The sequence below is a fragment of the Dama dama genome, chromosome 4 (assembly GCF_033118175.1).
Source record: "Dama dama isolate Ldn47 chromosome 4, ASM3311817v1, whole genome shotgun sequence".
NCBI classification, from domain to species: domain Eukaryota; kingdom Metazoa; phylum Chordata; class Mammalia; order Artiodactyla; family Cervidae; genus Dama; species Dama dama.
The window spans coordinates 59,414,107-59,432,234 of NC_083684.1; the positions used below are offsets into that span (position 1 = coordinate 59,414,107).

An 18,128-nucleotide genomic window follows, 5' to 3' on the forward strand; every position below is an offset into this window, starting at 1 on the left:
GTGGGAGCCACTGGGAGATTGTAATGGTTTTAATGGACTCCTGTGACAGCTAAGTAGAAAAAGACAGTGAGGGCAAGGGCAGAAGCGAGGACCCGGGAGGAGACTCGCTGGAACCCAGGACTGGCATGGGAGGCACTGATGAATGAATACAAAGAAAGAATTCAATAAATTAACTATAATGTAATAATGATAACACACTTAAAATTACTGCGAGTTTAATGGAGCTTAAATATGCCTGGTCCTAAACTAATTGCTCCACATAGATTATCTCTTTGAATTCTGGCACAGCCTTGCGGCAAGGACTATTCTTGGTCGCCCTTTACAGGTGAGAGGCGCAGGGTGCAGAGAGGTGAGGTAACTTGCCTGGGTCCCCCAGCTGAAAAGTGATGGAGCCGAAATCAAACTCAGGGCACGGCGTCCACGTGGGCGACACTTGCTGATGGGACAGGAGCGTACAAGCAGGGGTTGGACAGAGGGTGTGATTCGCAGGCGTTTGGCTGAAGCAACTGAGAGAGGAAGGGAGAATATAGCGGACAAAGAGGAGAGGGCTGGGGGACCTGGGAGCCAGAAGGCCCACCTTGTAGTATCTGTTGGTCGTGTTGTTCTGGAAGAGCGTGATGCACTTGCAGTCCAGGCGCCAATAGTGCCGCTTCCTCTGTTGGGAGAGGTGCCTGAGAGGGTGAGGTCGCCTGCCTGCATACTACGGCTGCTCTGACTCTAATCCCAGCCAAATCCCGCCCCTAATTCTAGCCCCGCCTCACCCCTCCTGAACTCTGGCCTTAGTCCCGCCCCCAAATCCCGCCCCGCCCCCAAGCCCCTAGAGCCACCCATTTCTAGCTCTGCCTCCAGCATGACTCCGCCCATTCCAAGCCCCAGCCAGCCCCGCCCCCTCAAGCCCCACCTCCTCCAAGTCTAGCCCCACCTACCTGCCCCCAACCCGCCCACTCACCAGTGTATCCTTGTTGCTGTAATGAACCACCCAGCCCTCTCGAAGCGTCGTGCTGGATTTCCGCGTTGTGTGTCGCACTGACTGCACCACCCTCATTAGGGGGATGTACCCCAGGGAGCTGAGAGTCGGGGGGAGAGGGAGAGGTTACAAGCAGAAAATAACCACAGTGCCTGGGGCTACAGCAGCGGGGAGGGGTGGGGAAGTGGGAGTCAATCTCTGGGTGGCTAGGGCGATTTCGGCCACACTTTTTTGCCTGTGTTTCCAGATTTACCATAATGAGGAAGGCGACTCTTGAGAGACCCACATTAAAGAGGCTGGTTTCCAAAGTCAGGCTGCCTGGCAAGAACTAATCGCTTCGTGCCTCAGTTTCTCCACCCAAAGGGGTTGTTGTGAGAAGTGAAGCCCTTCTTAGGAGCTTGGCAGAGTGTTTGGCACATGGTGGGCTCCCAATAAGTGGTCATTAGTACTGAACCCACTGATTGTGGAGCCAGTTGTGTGACACCGAGCAAGTGACTCAACCTCTCTGTGCCGCTGTGCACACACTATTATTACAGTGAGGAAATGAAGGCAGAGAAAAATTAAGTGACTTGTGCAAATCCAGAGCCAACAATCTCTCTCTTTCTTTTTTTTTGCCAATAATTTCTTGATCCCTGTGCGAGAACCTGGACTGGACTGCCTGTGGCCACTTCTCTTTGCCTCTCTGAGACTCAATTTCCTCATCTGTGAAATAGGCTGCCTCTCCCAATAGCCCTCTCTTCTCAAGTGCTTCAAGGTCCAATTCTGATAGCTTATCACTCTGTTAATGCTAGGAAAGACCTGGAAAGACCTGGGAGAAAGGGATTCTGAGGTTCCAGGCGGCCAGGGCCGGTGGCACTAGGAGGAAACTCAGGGTGACCACTGTGATCTCAATACCGCCCCCCCACCCCAGCCTCACTTCCCATCCTTTTCCCCTCATTCTCCCTGCTCCAGCCACTCCAGGTTGCTTGCTACTTCTGCAACAGGTCTCAGGAAACTGGGAAATGTAAAAGTACAGGGTGAAATCAACCCACGGTAGGGATGGGGAAGGGCCTTCGCTGGATGGGGCCCTGGGTACCTCTCAGATTTGCCCCCCTCTCCTTCCTCCTCCTCGCTGGCATGGAGAGCATTTTCCGAGTGGGAGCCAGGGATGAAACCAGAGTCATCTGGCTCATCCGTGAGGGAGCTCTTGTCAGCCTCGCTGAAATCAGTGGCCTCCTCCATGGGCACATCTGGGGGGACAGGGGAATCAGAGGGGCCTCCACCCAGTCCTGTTACCTTTTCCCACTCAGCACCCCTAGCTTCTTACCTCCATTGATGAGTGCCTCCCCCAGACAGTCGTTAGGGACACGGGTGGCGCAACGTTTGTGACAGTTGAACTTGCAGTCTGGTGGTAGGAGGACAAGGAATGTGGAGAGGGGGAGGGGGAGAAGAGAGGTCACCTCTAAGGGTTGACCCTTGATCCCTAGCCCCCAGTCTCGAAAGAGTCTGTTCTTGCTTTTGGGGGCAGGAAAGCTAACTGATCCTACTCTGGTCATCCTGCCTTTGAGTCAAAGTCCTCAAATATGGAGTGGCTCGATTAAATGGAAGAGGGCCAGATGAAGTGTCCACGGCTTGACAGTCATAGGACTCATAGAGTCTAAATTTGGTGACTCTACAGTTCTGTGATTCTAGACTCTAAGCCTCTAGAATCTGATAGTGTCAAAATTTTTAGGATTCTGTACATCCAGGAATGTAGAACTTAATGTTTCTATAGTTCTTTAGCTCCAAACATCTAAGATGCTAGAATTTGCTTGTTCTGAATCCTAGAATTGGATGGCTCTAACTTTTTATGGATCTAGAGTTCTGGTATTCCAGAATTTGATCATTCAAAGTTCTGGGATCCTAGATTTCTAGGACTCTGGAATGTGATGCCTCCAAGGCTATATGGTTTTAGACTTTTCAGACTCAAATGTGTTGTTTCTAGGTTTCTATCATTCTCACTTCCTATAGTTTTAAAGTTCTAACATTCTGAGAATCTTTTTTTTTTTTTACTTTAAAAATCCCATGTATTTGGAAATTAAATGCCCACTTTTAAATGATGGGTGTATCTAAGAAACTATAACAAGGACAGAAAATATTTGTCATAGAATAGGTATGAAAAGATAATTTACCCAAATTTGTTGCATGCAGCTGTAATTGCTCAATGCAATTAAGTACAATGTGGAGTCTTGAATAAGGTATGAAACAAACAATGAACACCTGAGAATCTATAATTTGAGAGTTTTAATATTTCTAAAGTTCTGTGATTCATTCTGTTGAATCCTATGATCCAGAAGTCTTGAAACGTATGTTTCTACAATTCTGTGATTTGAGAATTCTCAAGCTCTATGGTTTTAGAATTCCATGCTAAGAGTCATATGAATATAGATTTCTCAGGCGCTAGGATTACAAGTTTCTAAGGACTGAGGTTCTAGGATTCCAGAATTCCAAATGTTCTAGAATACCAGGATTCAGGGCACTCCCTTCTGAGACCCTGTGCTTCTAAAGAACAGGCCAGAGGTTCTTGTTTGCAGCCACAAGCCCGGCTGAGATCCTAAGCCTGTTAAGAGTGTGTGTGTGTGTGTGTGTGTGTGTGTGTGTGTTGGGGGGGGGGGCGGATTCTGACTCTGTCCCGCCCCCCACCGCCCACCCCCCACCCCCACCCCGGGGGCCCTCGCTGACCTTTGCACTGCAGGCCCTGGCGAAAGAGGCCCTTGAGGAGTTTCTTGCAAGCCTGGCAGACGGTGGGCCGTGTGTAGCTGTGGATGAGGAAGGTGTGTGGCACCTTGACCTTGGACAGCAGCATCTTATCCAGCTCGATGGGGCGACCGGTGTAGGACGAGGCAGAAGATGAAGAGGAGGACGAGGGAGGGCGGCGAGGGATGAGCTCGGTGGTACTACGGCTCTATCAGACGTCAAGAGTGGAAGGGACACTCCAGTGAGTTGCCCCCACACCGGATCCCCCTCAGCCTCCAGCCACTCACCCTCTCCATTCCCCCAGCCGCTCACCAGCTCATCAGTCATGCTGAGCAGGGACTCAGAGGTGCCCAGGCGCACCGAGTGGCCGCTGGCCAGAGACGTGGACGACAGGCGTCTCTTGCGCGCCCCGCTGCAGTTGTTGGGGATGCTGAAGGCGCAACGCTTGTGGTAATTCAGTCCGCAGCCTGTTGGGGGCGCCAGACGGTCAGATTCAGAGCCTCTACCGGGTCCCGGCTCTAAAGCTCCGCTCACCCCTTCCTCCTCCTTTTCTGAAGCTCTGGAATAGAGCAGATCCCTCGAGATACCTCTTCCTAGTGTAATTAACTTCAACGGAAAACTACAAAACCCAATTCAGGCAGAACTGCTAAGGGCTGAGAGACTGCAGGAATAAAGGTCTGGGGAATTCCCTGGCAGTCCTGTGGTTAGGACTCTGTGCTTTCGCTCTTGAGGATGCCGGTGCAATTCCTGGTTGGGAAAATAAGCTCCAAGATGCGTGGGGCAGCCAGAAAAGAAAGAAAGAAAGAAAGGTTTGGGCCACCACCCTGGGCAGGTGAGGTGTTGGCTGAGGGCGAGGGAAATATGGACCAGGCAGTGGAGAAGGAAGACAAAGAAGCCACAGCCACGTGGCTAGTTGCAGCCCCGAGGATTGTCACAGTTAGGACTGTTTCTTCCTTACTTTGTTATGAATATGTGCGGATACCAAATGTTTTCTTCTTCCCTCCTCTACCCCGTTATCCTCTAACATAAGATTTTAATAATAACTAGCTTTATATCATGGTATGTAAGTTGTTGTTGTTCAGTTCCTAAGTCGTGTCTGACTCTTTTACCACCCCATGGACTGTAGCACCTCCAGGCTCCTCTGTCCATGGGATTCTCCAGGCAAGAATACTGGAGTGGGTTGTCATTTCCTTCTCCAGGGATCTACCAGAACCAGGGATCAAACCCGCGTCTCCTTCATTGGCAGGCAGATTCTTTGCCACTGAGCCACCTGGTGAGTCCAGATATCTAAGTTACAGGATATCAAAGGAGAATAGGGACTATCACACGAGGACATTGCCTTCTGGGGAAAGAGCACATTTTCAGTCCCACTCCGGATGGTTGTATCATATGAGGTGGAAGTGTGCCTTTGTTCTTTCTTTTCTATTTTTAATCCTTGACCATGATAGAGTCAGGCTCAGCTTGTCATTTCCTACTGGACTTCCTGAACGCTTCTCCATACATCTCTGATAATTCCAGATGACTACAAACTGCCCTCTGGAGCAAAGAATCTTCCTTCAGGGACTCCCTTGGCTAAGACTCCATGCTTTCCAATGCAAGGGGCCTGGGTTCGATTCCTGGTCAGGGAAATAGATCCCACAAGCTCCAACTAACAGTTGGAATGCTGCAACTAAAATGCAGCACAGTCAAACAAATTAAATAAACACTAAAAAAAAAAAAAAATGTTCCTCCATCCTTTGGAAACTTCTTTTGGAACACCTCATGAAACCTGTCTTCTGGCAGCCTGCCTGTTACAGACTTTCCTGCTCCATAATTCCTCCTCCTAGGCAGTCTCGAATGCATGATGTCACAACTGTAGATGCAAGCTTCAGGGCCGCTGTTGGCACTGCTAGGAGTTCCAGGATGGCAAATCGCACACAGGAACCATGTCTCAGTTTCAGTCTTTAATCACTCACATGCTTCACAGAATTTCAGAAACTCATCTTTGACTCCTAGCACGAATACCGAAGTGGAGTCAATCTCCTGTAGAAAGGTTGTCACTGGCATTAAGGACAGGCATTTGGGCCTCTTCTGGGACCATGTGTACTTGGACTATCATCTGTGACGCCGGGCCAATGAAGTCCACTTGGACAGTGGCCATTAGAACTTAATGACACCAGGGATGCACCATGATGAAGGTTATGCAAACCAAGACATCAAGAGTTGGATACAATGTATGGACGATAGCAATATTGATAGCAATGCACTAAATTGGTTTTTGCAGGCCTAATACAGCTGTTATCTCTAGAGCCCTTAAATAATGCCACGAGTGTATTTAATTATGCTTTGTTTTTTGTTGTTGTTTTTGGCCATGCAGCATGCAGGATCTTAGTTCCCTGACCAGGGGTCGAAGCTGTGTCCCCTGCAGTGGAAGAGTGGAGTCTTAACCACTGGCCCACCAGGGAAGTCCTCCACGAGCACATTTAGGGCTGCTGTTGTTGCTCAGTAGTTTCAGTCATGTGCGACTCTTTGCGACCCCATAGACTGTAGCCCGGGCGTCCCTGGTGGCTCAGCGGTAAAGAATCTGCCTGCAATGCAGGAGCCGCAGGAGACATGGGTTTGATTCCTGAGTCGGGAAGATCCCCTGGAGGAGGGCATGGCAACCCACTCCAGTCTTCTTGCCTGGAGAATCCCATGGATAGAGGAGCCTGGCGGGCTAAGGTCCATCAGGTCACAGAGAGTTGGACATGACTGAAGTGACTTAGCATTCACGCACACACGCAGACTGTGGCTCTCCAGGCTCCTCTGTCCATGGGATTCTCCAGGCAAGAATACAGATGTGGGTTGCAGTGCCCTCCTCCTCCAGGGCATCTTTCTGACCCTGGGGATTCAACCTGCGCTTCCTGCCTGCATTGCAGGCAGATTCTTCACCGCTGAACCACTAAGGAAGTCCCATATTTAGGAATGCATGATAGGAGTCCTCACCAGTACCGTGGGCCATCTGAAACATAGGGTATCAGGGACTCCAGATCTCTATATGAGCCTGACAGCCACAAAGCCGGAGATCCTTAGACAATGGGACATCTGAGAATACCCTCTAACAGTGGGTCACACTGAATAAACAACGGCGGTGCGATCGTCATCTTAGAAGGGATGGTCCTCATTTGCTGTGTATAGAGCCCAGCTAAGGCATGCAGTGCCGCCCTTATCTTCAGGGTAGGCATGATCTCAACGTTCCTGATCAGAAGCATCAAAGACAGAAACAGTGAACCTGTGGACCCCAACTCTTGGGCTTAACCTTAAGACAACTTGTCTCAAAGGACACACTGTGTTCCTTTATTTTTTTTTAAGTATGACTTAAGGAGATGCCTAAGGGTGCTTGTTATGGACTGAATGCTTGTGTTCTCCCCAGATTCGTCTATTGAAGCCCTAATTGTCAATGTGACTGTATTTGGAGATAGGGCCTTTAAGGAAGGAATTAAGTTTAAGCGAGGCCCTAAGGATGGGGCCCTGATCAGGGGGACTGGGATCCTTATAAAGAGAAGAGACATGAAAAATCGCCCTCTCCCCACGTGCTATGTGAGCACAGAATGAGATGGTGGCCATCGGCAAGCTAGGAAGACAGCCCTCACCAGGAACCATATCTTGTCAGAACCCAGATCTTGGACCTTCCAGCCTCCAGAACCAAGAGAAAATAAATTTCCATTGTTTACACCACCCAGCCTTTGATCTTTTGTTAGGACAGCCCTAGAAGGAAGTGCCAAGTTGCCACGGGGTGGACGTTGATGGTCAGCTCTATGTGTCACATCCCCAGTTATTAATCTGCGTGCTACTGCGAAGGTATTTGGCGATGTGATTCAAGTCCACAATCAGCTGACTTTAAGTGAGGGAAATCATCCTAGTTAATCTGGGTGGGCCGGTTTCAGTCAGTTGAAAGGTTTAAAGAGCAACCTGAGATTTCCCAGGTGGAGAGACGTTTCAGCTCTTGCCTGAGAGTTCCAGCATGCCCTTCCTGACGACCCACCACATGGATTTCAGTGTTGCCAGCGCACACAATCCTGGAAGCCAATTCCCTCCAAAAAATACCTTAATATATGCTCCCTACGGGCTCTGTTTATCGCATTGGTGCCCGACTGGTACGGTTCCGCTCTCTTCTCCATCACCCCTCTTCTGCCCCAAAGCATCTGTCTGGGAGCTCCACCTCCCAGTCCCCACCCCCCACCCCCAAACCTAGTCCCACCCAGACCCCGCCCCCACCCAGGCCCCGCCTCCTGCCCCCACCTCCAGTTCCCCCCCAAGCCCTGACTCCGGGCGCTCACCTCGCCTTCCGAGCCCCCCTCTTAGGCCCCACCTCCAGGCCTGAGCTCCACCCCGGCCCCGCCCTCACGCCCACGCCCTTTCCTCTTGGCCCCGCCTCCAGCCCCCTCGGTCTCTCACCATCACACTTGAGGCCCTGGCGAACTAGGCCGAAGAGCATTTCCCCGCAGTGGTCGCAGAAGGCAGGCGCTCGGTACGAATGAACGGTAAGGGCATGCGGGCGTATCTGGAAGTCCTCGAAGGTGGCCGAAGCTGCAGGCAGCAGGGAGGGGCGCATGGTTGAGCCGCGACCAGCGGTGGCCATTTCAGCCCCCGCGTTCCCAGGTTTCTGCCAGTCCTCCCAGCTGCAAGGTTTGATCTCTCCTTCAATCATTTACTCGCATCCTACATTCGACCTGGGTTCAAATCCCAGCTCCACCACTGGCCAGAACACCTATGTACCTATGCCAGGAGCTGAGGGGAGGGGGAATAGGGAGTTGTTTAATGGGTGCAGAGTTCCAGTTTTGCAATATGAAAGCAGGTTTGGAGGTTGATTGCATAACAATGTGAATGTGATTAACACTGCTAAACACTGGACTTTTTAAATGGTTAAAATGGTAGTTTTATGTTATGTATATTTCATCACAATTTTAAAATGTTTAACAAAAAAAAATACAAATGCTTGGGTCCCACCCTCAGAGTTTCGGATCTACTTGATCTGGGAAGTGTAAAAAAAAAAGAGAGAGAGAGAGAGAAAGACAAAACAAAAGAAAATACCTATGTCTCTTACTTTTCTCATCTGTAGAATGGAAATTCAACAAATAGTTTCTGGATATTGTTCCAGGGGTTGGGGACACTACATAGAACAACACAGACAAAATCTCTGCCTGGCCTCTAGTAAGGGAGACTGACAAAATAAATAAGAGAAATACTCTCATTTAACAATCTCCCAATCTAGCAGTTACTCTGTGCCAGGCGCTATGCTGAGTTGTTGCTGTTTAGTTGCTAAGTTGTGTCCAAGTCTTTTGTGGAGTCTGTAGCCCACCATGGGATTTCCCAGGCAAGAATACTAGAGTGGGCTGCCATTTCCTTCTCCAGGGGATCTTCTTGATCCAGGGATCACACCTGTGTCTCCTGCATTGGCAGGTGGGTTCTTTACCACTCAGCCACTGAGCCACACTGTGCTGAGTACTTTATAATATTAACAAATTTAGCCTTCTCAAGAGCCCACTGAGGTACATGATTATCCCTATTTTCTAGATGAAAAGACTACAGCACAGATAGGTGAAGCAATCTGCCCAAGGTCACACAGCTAGCAAGGTACAGAACTCAAATTCAAATCCAGGCCAGGGTGGCTCTAGAGTTCATGCTTTTAACCCTGTACATGAGAGTGTTAGTTGCTAGTTGTGTCCGACTCTTTGCGAGCCCATGGACCATAGCCTGCCAGGCTCCTCTGTCCATGGGATTCTCCAGGCAAGAATACTAGAGTGGGTTGCCATTCCCTTCTCCAGGGGATCTTCCTGACCCAGTATACATACTGCTTCTGAAATTTTTAAGCAATAAAATATACACTAACTGAGAAGTCAGTAAATGCGTGGGAGAAAAATTAAGCAAAGAGGTTAGATAGGGAAGATGCAAGAGGTACCATTTTAAATAGGTGGTCAGGGGAAGTCCCTGGTAGTCCAGTGGTTAGGACTTGGTTCTTTCACTGCCTGGGGCTGGAGATCAATCCTTGGTTGGGGAACTAAGATCCTCAAAAGCTGTGCTACACAGCCAAAATAAAATAGGTAGTCAGGGAAGGCTTTCTTGAGGAGATGACATGAAGATATAGGCCTGAAAAAGGTAAGGGTCTGGGCCACGCAGAAATCTAGCAAAGAACAGGCCCAGTATCTTTTTTCTTTCTTTCTTTTTTTAAAGTATTTTATTTATTTGGCTGCACTGGATCTTAGCTGTGGGATATGGGATCTAGTTCCCCAACCAGAGATCGAACCCGGGCTCCCTGCATTGGGAGCACAGAGTCTTGGCCACTGGACCACCAGGGACGTCTCCGTGCCCAGTATCTTAATAGTATCTGCTTACAGTTCTTTTTAATGGGTTAAATGAATATATGGAAAGCTCTGTTTTGTTTTGTTTTGTTTGCACCTTACCACATTGATGATGGGATTTTAATTCCCAGACCAGGGATTAAACCTTGGCCCTTGGCAGTGAGCTTGGGGTCCTAAAAACTGGACTGCCAGGGAAGTCCTGGAAAACTCTTAAAATAGTACCTGACACAGAGAAAATGCTCAATAATATGTTAGCTATTATTTTAAAAGTTTTGTTTTTGGACTAAATCTTGTTGGGCTCCCTACCCCCACCCAAATTTTTTCTATCATTAAGTTACTTTTCTTATATTATGCAGTGGAAAAGGGACTGTGTTCTATGTGCCAAGCACTGTTTACACACTCAGGATAAAGCTCTGAACAAGAGAGATTTTTCACCCCACTCTCAGAGAGCTGACATTCTTTTGAGGAAAGAGACAAGAAACACTAAAAAAGAAAAGAATAGGGACTTCCTGGTGATTCAGTGGCTAAGATTCTGCACTCCCAATGCAGGAGGCCCAGGTTTGATCCCTGGTCAGGGAACTAGATCCCACAAGCCAAAACTAAGACCTGGCGCAGCCAAATAGGTAAAGATGTGTTAAAAAACAAAAACATCAAAAGCCAAAACCAGAAACAAAAAAGCAAGTGCAAAGGCCCTGAGGTGGGAGGGAGCCTGGTTTCTTCATGGGACAGAAGGCAGACAAGATGGTTGGACCAAAGAAAGTAAGAAGGACAGTGTTAAGAGATGAATTCAGGGAATTGGCAGGGGCCAGGGCATGCACAGCCTTGAGACCACATTGAGGAGTTTGCATTTTTTTCTTCCAAGGGTACTGGGGAGCCATGGGAGGATTCTGAATGGTGGAATGTCATGAGCTGACTTAGGTGTTACTGCAGTAATCTAGGCATGAGGTGATGGCGGCTTGGATCCATGGAGAGAATAAGAAATAGCTTTAGGATGTAAACTAAGGCTGAGATCAGTAGGTCCGATGATGGACCAAGTAAAGGGTTTCGAGAAAAAGAGTCAGGGATGACCCAAGGTTTGGGGCTTGAGCACCTGGGTGAATGCTGATATCTTTCACCAAGCTGGAGAAGATTGTAGGAAGAGAAGGGTTAGAAGGGCGGGGGTCTTCCCTGGTGGTCCAGTGGTTAAGACACTGCACTTCCACTGCAGAGGGCATGGGTCCAATCATTGGTGGGGGAACTAAGATCCCATATGCCCAGCGGTGTGACAAAAAAAAAAAAGAAGGCAAAATCAAGATTTCTGTCTTGACAGGCTATATCTGAGGTGCCTGGAGGCACCCGGTAAAAGCATCAGGAAGACAGCTACATGAACAAGACTAGGGTTTAGGGAGAGATCAGGATGAAGATAAACATCCAAGAGTTGTGAGACTCTAGGAGGGAGGTAAATCCAAACTTCTAATTGTCATCCATCCATCCAGCAAATTTTACTGAGCATTGGAGCACTCAGGGTGGGGTTGGAGGCAAGGGAGGACACACAACCTGAGTAAGGAAGGTACCTCCCACCCACCTCAGCCTTTCTGGAAGAACCAAGGGCTAAAATTCCTCTAAGTGCTGAGAGCTTGCACATCTATCAAATGAGAATGGCCAGTGGGTGGGCTAGATTCTGGCTGAAAATCCAGGTGCCCGGGTTTCATCTCCCGCTGCAGAATCTGATTGAATTAAGCATGTCATCGAGAGGAGACACAGACAGCAAAACATTCTGAACTTTATATCAAGGTGACGCGTAGGTCTAGAAAGGGACAAATCAGAAACGCATAGCTCAATGAAACGTCAAACTGTTTACGCCATGTCACCAGCATCCTGATGGATAAATGGAAGTTTCAACCACTGAGACCGCCCCCCCCCCACCCCGCCCACTGCAGCTTCCTCAGAGGCACCCACTCTCCTGGCTTCTGCCAAAATAGCGTAAATGTCTTTGTGCTTCGTAAATGCCATGATTCAATGCCTAGCTTAGCTTCTGTCCCTTAAGCAAGGTGTGTGAGATCCATCAAGGTTGCTCTGGCTCATTTACGTTCAGTGCGGGGCGAATTCCACGGTGTGCAGGGACCACATCTACTCATTCCGGGAAGAGGGAGTTTTTAAGAGCTGCTGCGGAGCTCCTAATTTGCAGCCAGCGCTTAGAACCGCGGGTCCCTAACTTGGAGAACTAAGAGTCTCGGCCTACCCCGCCCCGCCTCCTACCGATGTCCCCGCCCCCCGCTCGAGGCTCCGCCCCTAGGCGGGCCTCGGCCTCTCACCCGACAGTACCACCTCCACCAGGTCGCCCTCCTGGATGTCTCCGGCGGAGCGAACCAACTGCAGGAGGTTGGCCGACGTGGGGTCATGTTTGAAGAGCAGGATCTTGTCGTAAAGGCCGTAGAAGCCACACTCGGGGAACTGAGGGGCGGGAGAGGGACGTGGTGATGGAAAAGCTCAGAGCAGCGGTCTGGAACCTTCCCAGGGCAGGGCCGGCTGTTTCCCCCGGAAACTCAAGAGACCCCGCAGCCCCTTGCTTCCTGCCTGTACCCTCCCAAACCCAGCTCGAGCTGAGCCGGGCAGGGTGCCAGAGACCCAGGTGTGCTGAGCGAGAGCCGCCTGCCAGAGGTGGGGAGGGAGACTGGCTCTGGGATCTTGGGGACCTAAATCTTCTGGAAGTGAGAGGGACAGGGCTGAGTGAGCACCCCTTCCCTTATCTCCACACCACCTCCTGCTCCCGCAGCCCCCCACTTCCCCCCTCCTTGTCCCCCAACCACCAGTTTCCTTCCTGAATCTATTGTCCCTGTTACCTGGCTCCACGCCCAGCACTGGGGCTGGGCAATCTGGAAGGAGGAGATTTAAGACTCTTGGTTGGGGGTGGTGGGGTGGCGTGGGGGGTGGTGGTGGTGCAGAAAGTCTAGGGCTCCAAGGAGTTGGAGATAGGCAGGGTGCCCCCACCCAAAGCCCCAAGAACCCAGGTGCCCCGGTTCCCAGCTTAGGGAGGGGGGGCAGGAAATGAAACCTGTAGAACAGAAAGTGAAACCACCCAGGTGGAGCTGCTGGAAGGAAGGAAAGGGGCCCTACTACATACACCTGGACTGGGAGGGCAGAAAAGAAAACTGGGGTGAGGACTGAGGGGGTAGCCTGAGGACTTGAGCAGATAAAGAATCTCACCTAGGGAACAACTGCTCTCCCCTCAGCCTGACTCCCCAAGGAGCAGGCTGAGTTGGGTGTGGGAGCTGGTTGAGGGGAAGGGGGTTGGTGGCAAAGGAAATTCATCTGTTCTTGCTGCTGGGAGAGGGTCCCCAGGTGCCAGGACTCCAAGTCCTGACTGCCCCCGGGGGCTTTCTCTAAGTTTCCTTGTCTGTAAAATGGGAGAGTTGGCCAGGTTCCTCGTGTTTTCTCTGAAGCCCAGAGAATCCATTCCCAGGAGTCTAAGAAGATTCTAGAATTTGAATATTTGGGGATGATAGGATTCATTCCTAGATTCCAACGAATTATTATAAAGTTTAGACTTTTAACTACCTAGATTAGCAGTAGACTAATATTTTAATGTTGTAGGGATCTGCCAAACTAGAATTCTAATATTTGAATATCTTAGCCTAAAAGGATTTCAACAACCCATCGTACCAAAATTCTACATTTTAATGCTCTAGGATTCTAACAACAGGGGAATCGAATATTCCAACATTTTAATGTTTTAGTATTTCAACCACCTCGGGGTCTAATGTTTGAACACTTCAATACCAGAGGAGTCAGTTACCTAGCAGTTGCATATTCCAACAATGTAGAATTCTAACATTTTTAAAGTTCAAAATTCCAACAGTAGAGTAGCCCACTATTCTAACTTTTAGCATTCTCGAATTCAAGCATTGTGTCCCACCTGATTTTCCCCTTGACAAGATTCCCCAGGCCCCAACCCCAGTGACCATGATGTCCAAAGCAAAGAGTGGGATGGAGTGGGGAAGGCTCGTGTTGACAGGCCAGCCTCAGAGCTGAAGGGTGGGGACACCGATCAGGAGCGGGGACAGAGACCTCAGAACCTCTGGGGATTTCGAAGAGGTGCGCCTGCCCCTCCACACACATGTCCGGCCTGGGGGAGGGCAGAGATTGGTCTCTGAGACCTCACTTGCCCCTGGCAGTTAGTCCCGGGTGCGCACCCACACCCACACATGTCACCCGATCGCCCAGGCCGACCCGGCTTCAATTTCTACTGTTTCCACCAAGTCAGAGGCTGGGGTGGGCCCAGGCAGAGAGGTCTCCCACATCTGGGGCTCCCGCCTGCTCCTTCTCGGCTCCTACACCTGGCCGGCCCCTCCCTTCCTCCCTGCTGTCTGCAGCAAACAAAAACATGCAGGGACATGCAATTTCGGGGAGGCCTCTGGGGCACCCCACCCTGGACCAGGCCTCTCTCAAAGGGGTAGTGGGGTGAGGAGGCAACTGGGGGGCCAATGCTGCACCCCCACCCCTCAGCAGCCCAAGGCTTAGTCCACTTCTCTCCCTCTTCCTTATAGTGGGCTCGAAACCACTTCTGCCAGCACCCACCCCCCACCCCCTAGACCTCTCCTAAAGCTGGGGCGGGGGGTGGGGGCATGGGAAACCTGTGTGCTCACCTTCTGGTCGACGATGGAGCAAGCCAGCTGCTTCACGTGGGCCAGCTCAGAGGCGGCGGGCAACAGCACGAACTCGCGGGTCAGCCCGATCTGGATGTGGAAGGAGACCCCCGAGCCCGGGGCCGGGACCTGGGGCAGCAGCGGTGGCGGCGACTGCAGTTCCAAGCCGCCGGAGGGCGAAGGTGACCCCGGCCCGGGAGAACCCGGGAGCCCGGCGGGATGGGAGGGGGCGGCGGCCATAGGGGAGGCCCGGGGTCGGCCGCCCGGCGCCCACCCCGGGATCCGGCTGGAGAAGCCTGAGCAGGGAGGCTTGGGTCACTGTAAACCTGGGATCTTACAAGCAGGGATCCCGGGGATCCAAGAAGATAACACTGCCTGACAGGTTGCGGGAACTCGAGGATGGTGGGATCCTGGGAAGTTAGAGAAAAGGAATCTAGTGGATCAGACGCCCACCCGGGGAATTAAAGGATCACAGATGATCAGAAAGGAGAAATCTAGTGGTTTTGGGGAGGGGGGGCAGCAATTGGGAGATACCAAGAAATCAAAGAAGAAAATCTAGTAGGTCCGGGTCACAGCGATCAGAACAGCCCAGGATCCAAAGGATCCGTGGAGAGAGAAGGGATTGGAAAGGGAGCAGGTGGAGTCGAGAAGTCAGTGGCTCTAGGAAGAGAATCCATTTAAGAAGGGGGCCAGAGGGATTCTCCAGACCTTGAGGGTGGAGAGCAGGAGCCTCTGAGTCGGGGATCGAATGGATCCCAGGGATCCGATGGCGGGCCCGGGGATGGGCAGAGGGATCCCGAGGGCCGGGGTGCTAAGGAGGGAATCTCACGGGTCTCGGAAGTTGGAGAAAAATTCGGTCGAGGCCCGCGGGGAAGGCGGTGTAACCATCGGCAGTGGGGTGGCGGGGGGTGGGAGGGAAGGGAAAGTCACCCAGCGCAGGGAGCCCGTGGCTCTTTTTCCCCCTCCAAAGTTTAACTCCGCGGCGGCGGCCCAGGAGGAAGTGTTCAGAGTGACAGTTCAGTCGGCCAATCGGCACCGACCTTGGTGACGTCAGAGAGGGTGGAACCTGATGAGAGCCTGGGGGCGGAAGAGGAGGGCGGGCTCAGCGCGCCTCCAAGTTGGGGGTAACACCTCCCCCGCCCAGGCCTGGGAACCTGGGGTGGGAGATGCAGGACTGAGAGGAGAGACCGATTCCTCCCACCAACAAACCCATGTCTGGAAAGTTGACTTTTCCCTCAGCTGGTAAGGGAGGAGCAAGCCACCCTCACCCCCACCACAGGTCGCGAGGCCGGGGCTGAGGAGGCGGCTGGCCCTTTAAGTAAGGGCGCCATCTCGCCTGGCCTGCATCCGGCGCCCACCGCAAGGGAAAGGGTGGGAGACCGTGTCAGGTCCGGCCCGCTCTCCGGAGCCTGCCTCTTCCCAGAGCGTCACCTCGTCCTCCCCCGCGACACGCCCCAGCCCATTCCACAGGTGGGAAGACCGAGGCCTCCAGATGGGCAGAGATCCTTGCCTCGGGTCTTGCTCCAACGACTTTGGCCAAAGTGCCACGAACAGACGGGGGAGTGTCAGGGCTGGTGCACCCTGTGCCGGTAGAGTCAGGCACAGGGCCGGTGGAGAAGGGGTGTAGTTTCCTTCCTCCTGTAGTCAGCTTCCCACTCTGCCCCAGTCTTTAGAAGGGTGAAGAGCCAAATAAAAGCCTAGGGGCGCCTGGAAGAACCATAGCAACCAGGGAGGACCACACATCCTCACCACCTCACAGACGGAAAGCACATTGTTCTCCGGGGGAGGTGTGCACGTGTCTCTCTCTGGGTAACTTTAGGTTGGTGACTTCTGCACTCTGAGGCTGTTTCTCTTATCTCTCAGATGGGACAGCAATTGGCCTGACCCCAGAGGGTCTTTGTGGGGATTAATGAGACGGTGTAAGTGTTGCCTAAAACACAGCAGAAGCTCAGTCCTGCTGGCTGTGACTCTAATGTGCTGACACTCGGGTGCTGTGGGTGGGTTTGCTCAGTCATTCAGCAAGTATGAATTGAGGCCCTAGAATGTGCCAGGCCTGTCATAAAACACCCCTTCAAGGAGCCATTTGGACTTGATTTCTCCTCCCCAGCTAATAATAAGGGTGGCTACCATTTAGTTTACATACAGGAAGCTGAACCCTCAGAGAGGCAGAGTGACTTGGCCAAGATCATCCAGCGGTAACTACCGCCCATGGGCTTCATCGAGAGGCCAAGGCCTGGCTGAGCCCCAGAGGCATCCAGGTTGAGATGGGCCACTATATCTGGGCTGCCAACCAGCAGGACGGGGTGGGGGATGAGGACCTCAAAACGAGCCCCCTGCTCCTAAGAGGGCTGTTGGGGGGCAGCTGAGGTCGGTACAGTAGCGAATCTGCCACCACATCCGGGGGCTGGCTGGGGCTGGGGAAGGAAGTCTGAGGCTGGGGCGAAAACCTAAACCACCACCTGGGGAAGCAGCACGGAGCCTAGAGGGATTGGGGGGGGGGGGGGGGATGGGGGATGAAGCCACATGGCGCCCGAAGCTGGGCTCCTGTCAGCCTCACCTGATGGCCTCTGCCCACCTGCGCCCTGTCCTGACAGGCGGGCGACTGCCACCGTGAAGTCCTAACAGGAGTGTGTACTTCTCAGGCCTTCATCCTTCCTTAAGTGTTCACGGGGCCCTGACAGGAGGTAGGCCCTGTTCTGGGCATTGGGGTGCAGCCCTTGATAAGCCAGGAGGTGGGCATTACTGTCTAGCTCTCTTTTCTGGGGATGCTGAGGTCCAGAGAGGTACTGGGATTGGCCCAAGGACTTCTGGCTGGTAGGGGTGGAGGCCTCCAAGCAAGCAGAGGGGGTCCCCAGGGACTGGATACAAATTCTGATGACCTGCTGGGCCCTGAACAACCTGCTGGGCTGCCTCGAGCCCCGGCCTCCATCTCTTATCCTCTGTAACATGTGTCATGGTCTGTCCTCACTCTTTGAGGTTGTGAGAACCCAGCACAATGGCACCTGAAGAGCTAAGCACAGGGTCTGGCTCCCACTGAGCGAACAACCAGCCAGTGATTCGGCCACCTCGAGAAAGGAGAGGAATCCCAGCAGCGTGGTGGTGTTCTGAGCGGGCAGGCCCTACACTCCATGCAGGCAGGGAGGGAAGAGGGGTGTTCAGTACTCTGGGTCAGGCATGCTGGGGGCAGGCGGGGGATGAAGAGTCTTGAGCTGAACTGTCCTGTCTATCATCGGCCAGTCAGGGCTCTGCCCCCAGGCTGCTACTGCAGCCCCTGGGGAGAGAGCGCTTAGGGACCGAAAGGAGGGGCACGGGGAGATTCGGTCCTGTGCCCCCACTTCCGTCCCTCCACCCACACCCCGCCCAAGCTCTGCCCCTCCAACCCTACCACAAAACCCCAACCCATCCTATCTCCTCTCTCCAAGCTCCACCCACCCGTGGCAGAGCCGGTGACTCCTCCCCGAAAGTCCCCAGTCCCCTCAACACTCAGCACTGCCACCCATC

General features: G+C 52.2%; 1 protein-coding gene across 5 annotated transcripts in view; it reads right to left on the reverse strand.

Annotated features, from left to right (window-relative positions):
* Positions 1–15,570, reverse strand: part of PRKD2 (protein kinase D2) — a 32,724-nt gene extending 17,154 nt beyond the window's left edge. For 2 of the 5 annotated variants that reach the window (XM_061139665.1, XM_061139669.1), the window contains exons 1-9: positions 14,628–15,565; positions 12,297–12,435; positions 8,099–8,230; positions 3,995–4,149; positions 3,668–3,890; positions 2,274–2,351; positions 2,043–2,196; positions 950–1,067; positions 578–655 (exon numbers count right to left, since the gene is read on the reverse strand). In XM_061139665.1, the coding sequence (XP_060995648.1) occupies positions 578–655; positions 950–1,067; positions 2,043–2,196; positions 2,274–2,351; positions 3,668–3,890; positions 3,995–4,149; positions 8,099–8,230; positions 12,297–12,435; positions 14,628–14,867 (1,317 nt within the window). In that variant the 5' untranslated portion in view covers positions 14,868–15,565. Of the gene's footprint in view, positions 1–577; positions 656–949; positions 1,068–2,042; positions 2,197–2,273; positions 2,352–3,667; positions 3,891–3,994; positions 4,150–8,098; positions 8,231–12,296; positions 12,436–12,824; positions 12,948–14,627 lie in introns of those variants that run through there. The other 3 variants (XM_061139666.1, XM_061139667.1, XM_061139668.1) reach the window with 3 other exon arrangements.
* Between the last annotated feature and the right edge of the window lie 2,558 nt (positions 15,571–18,128).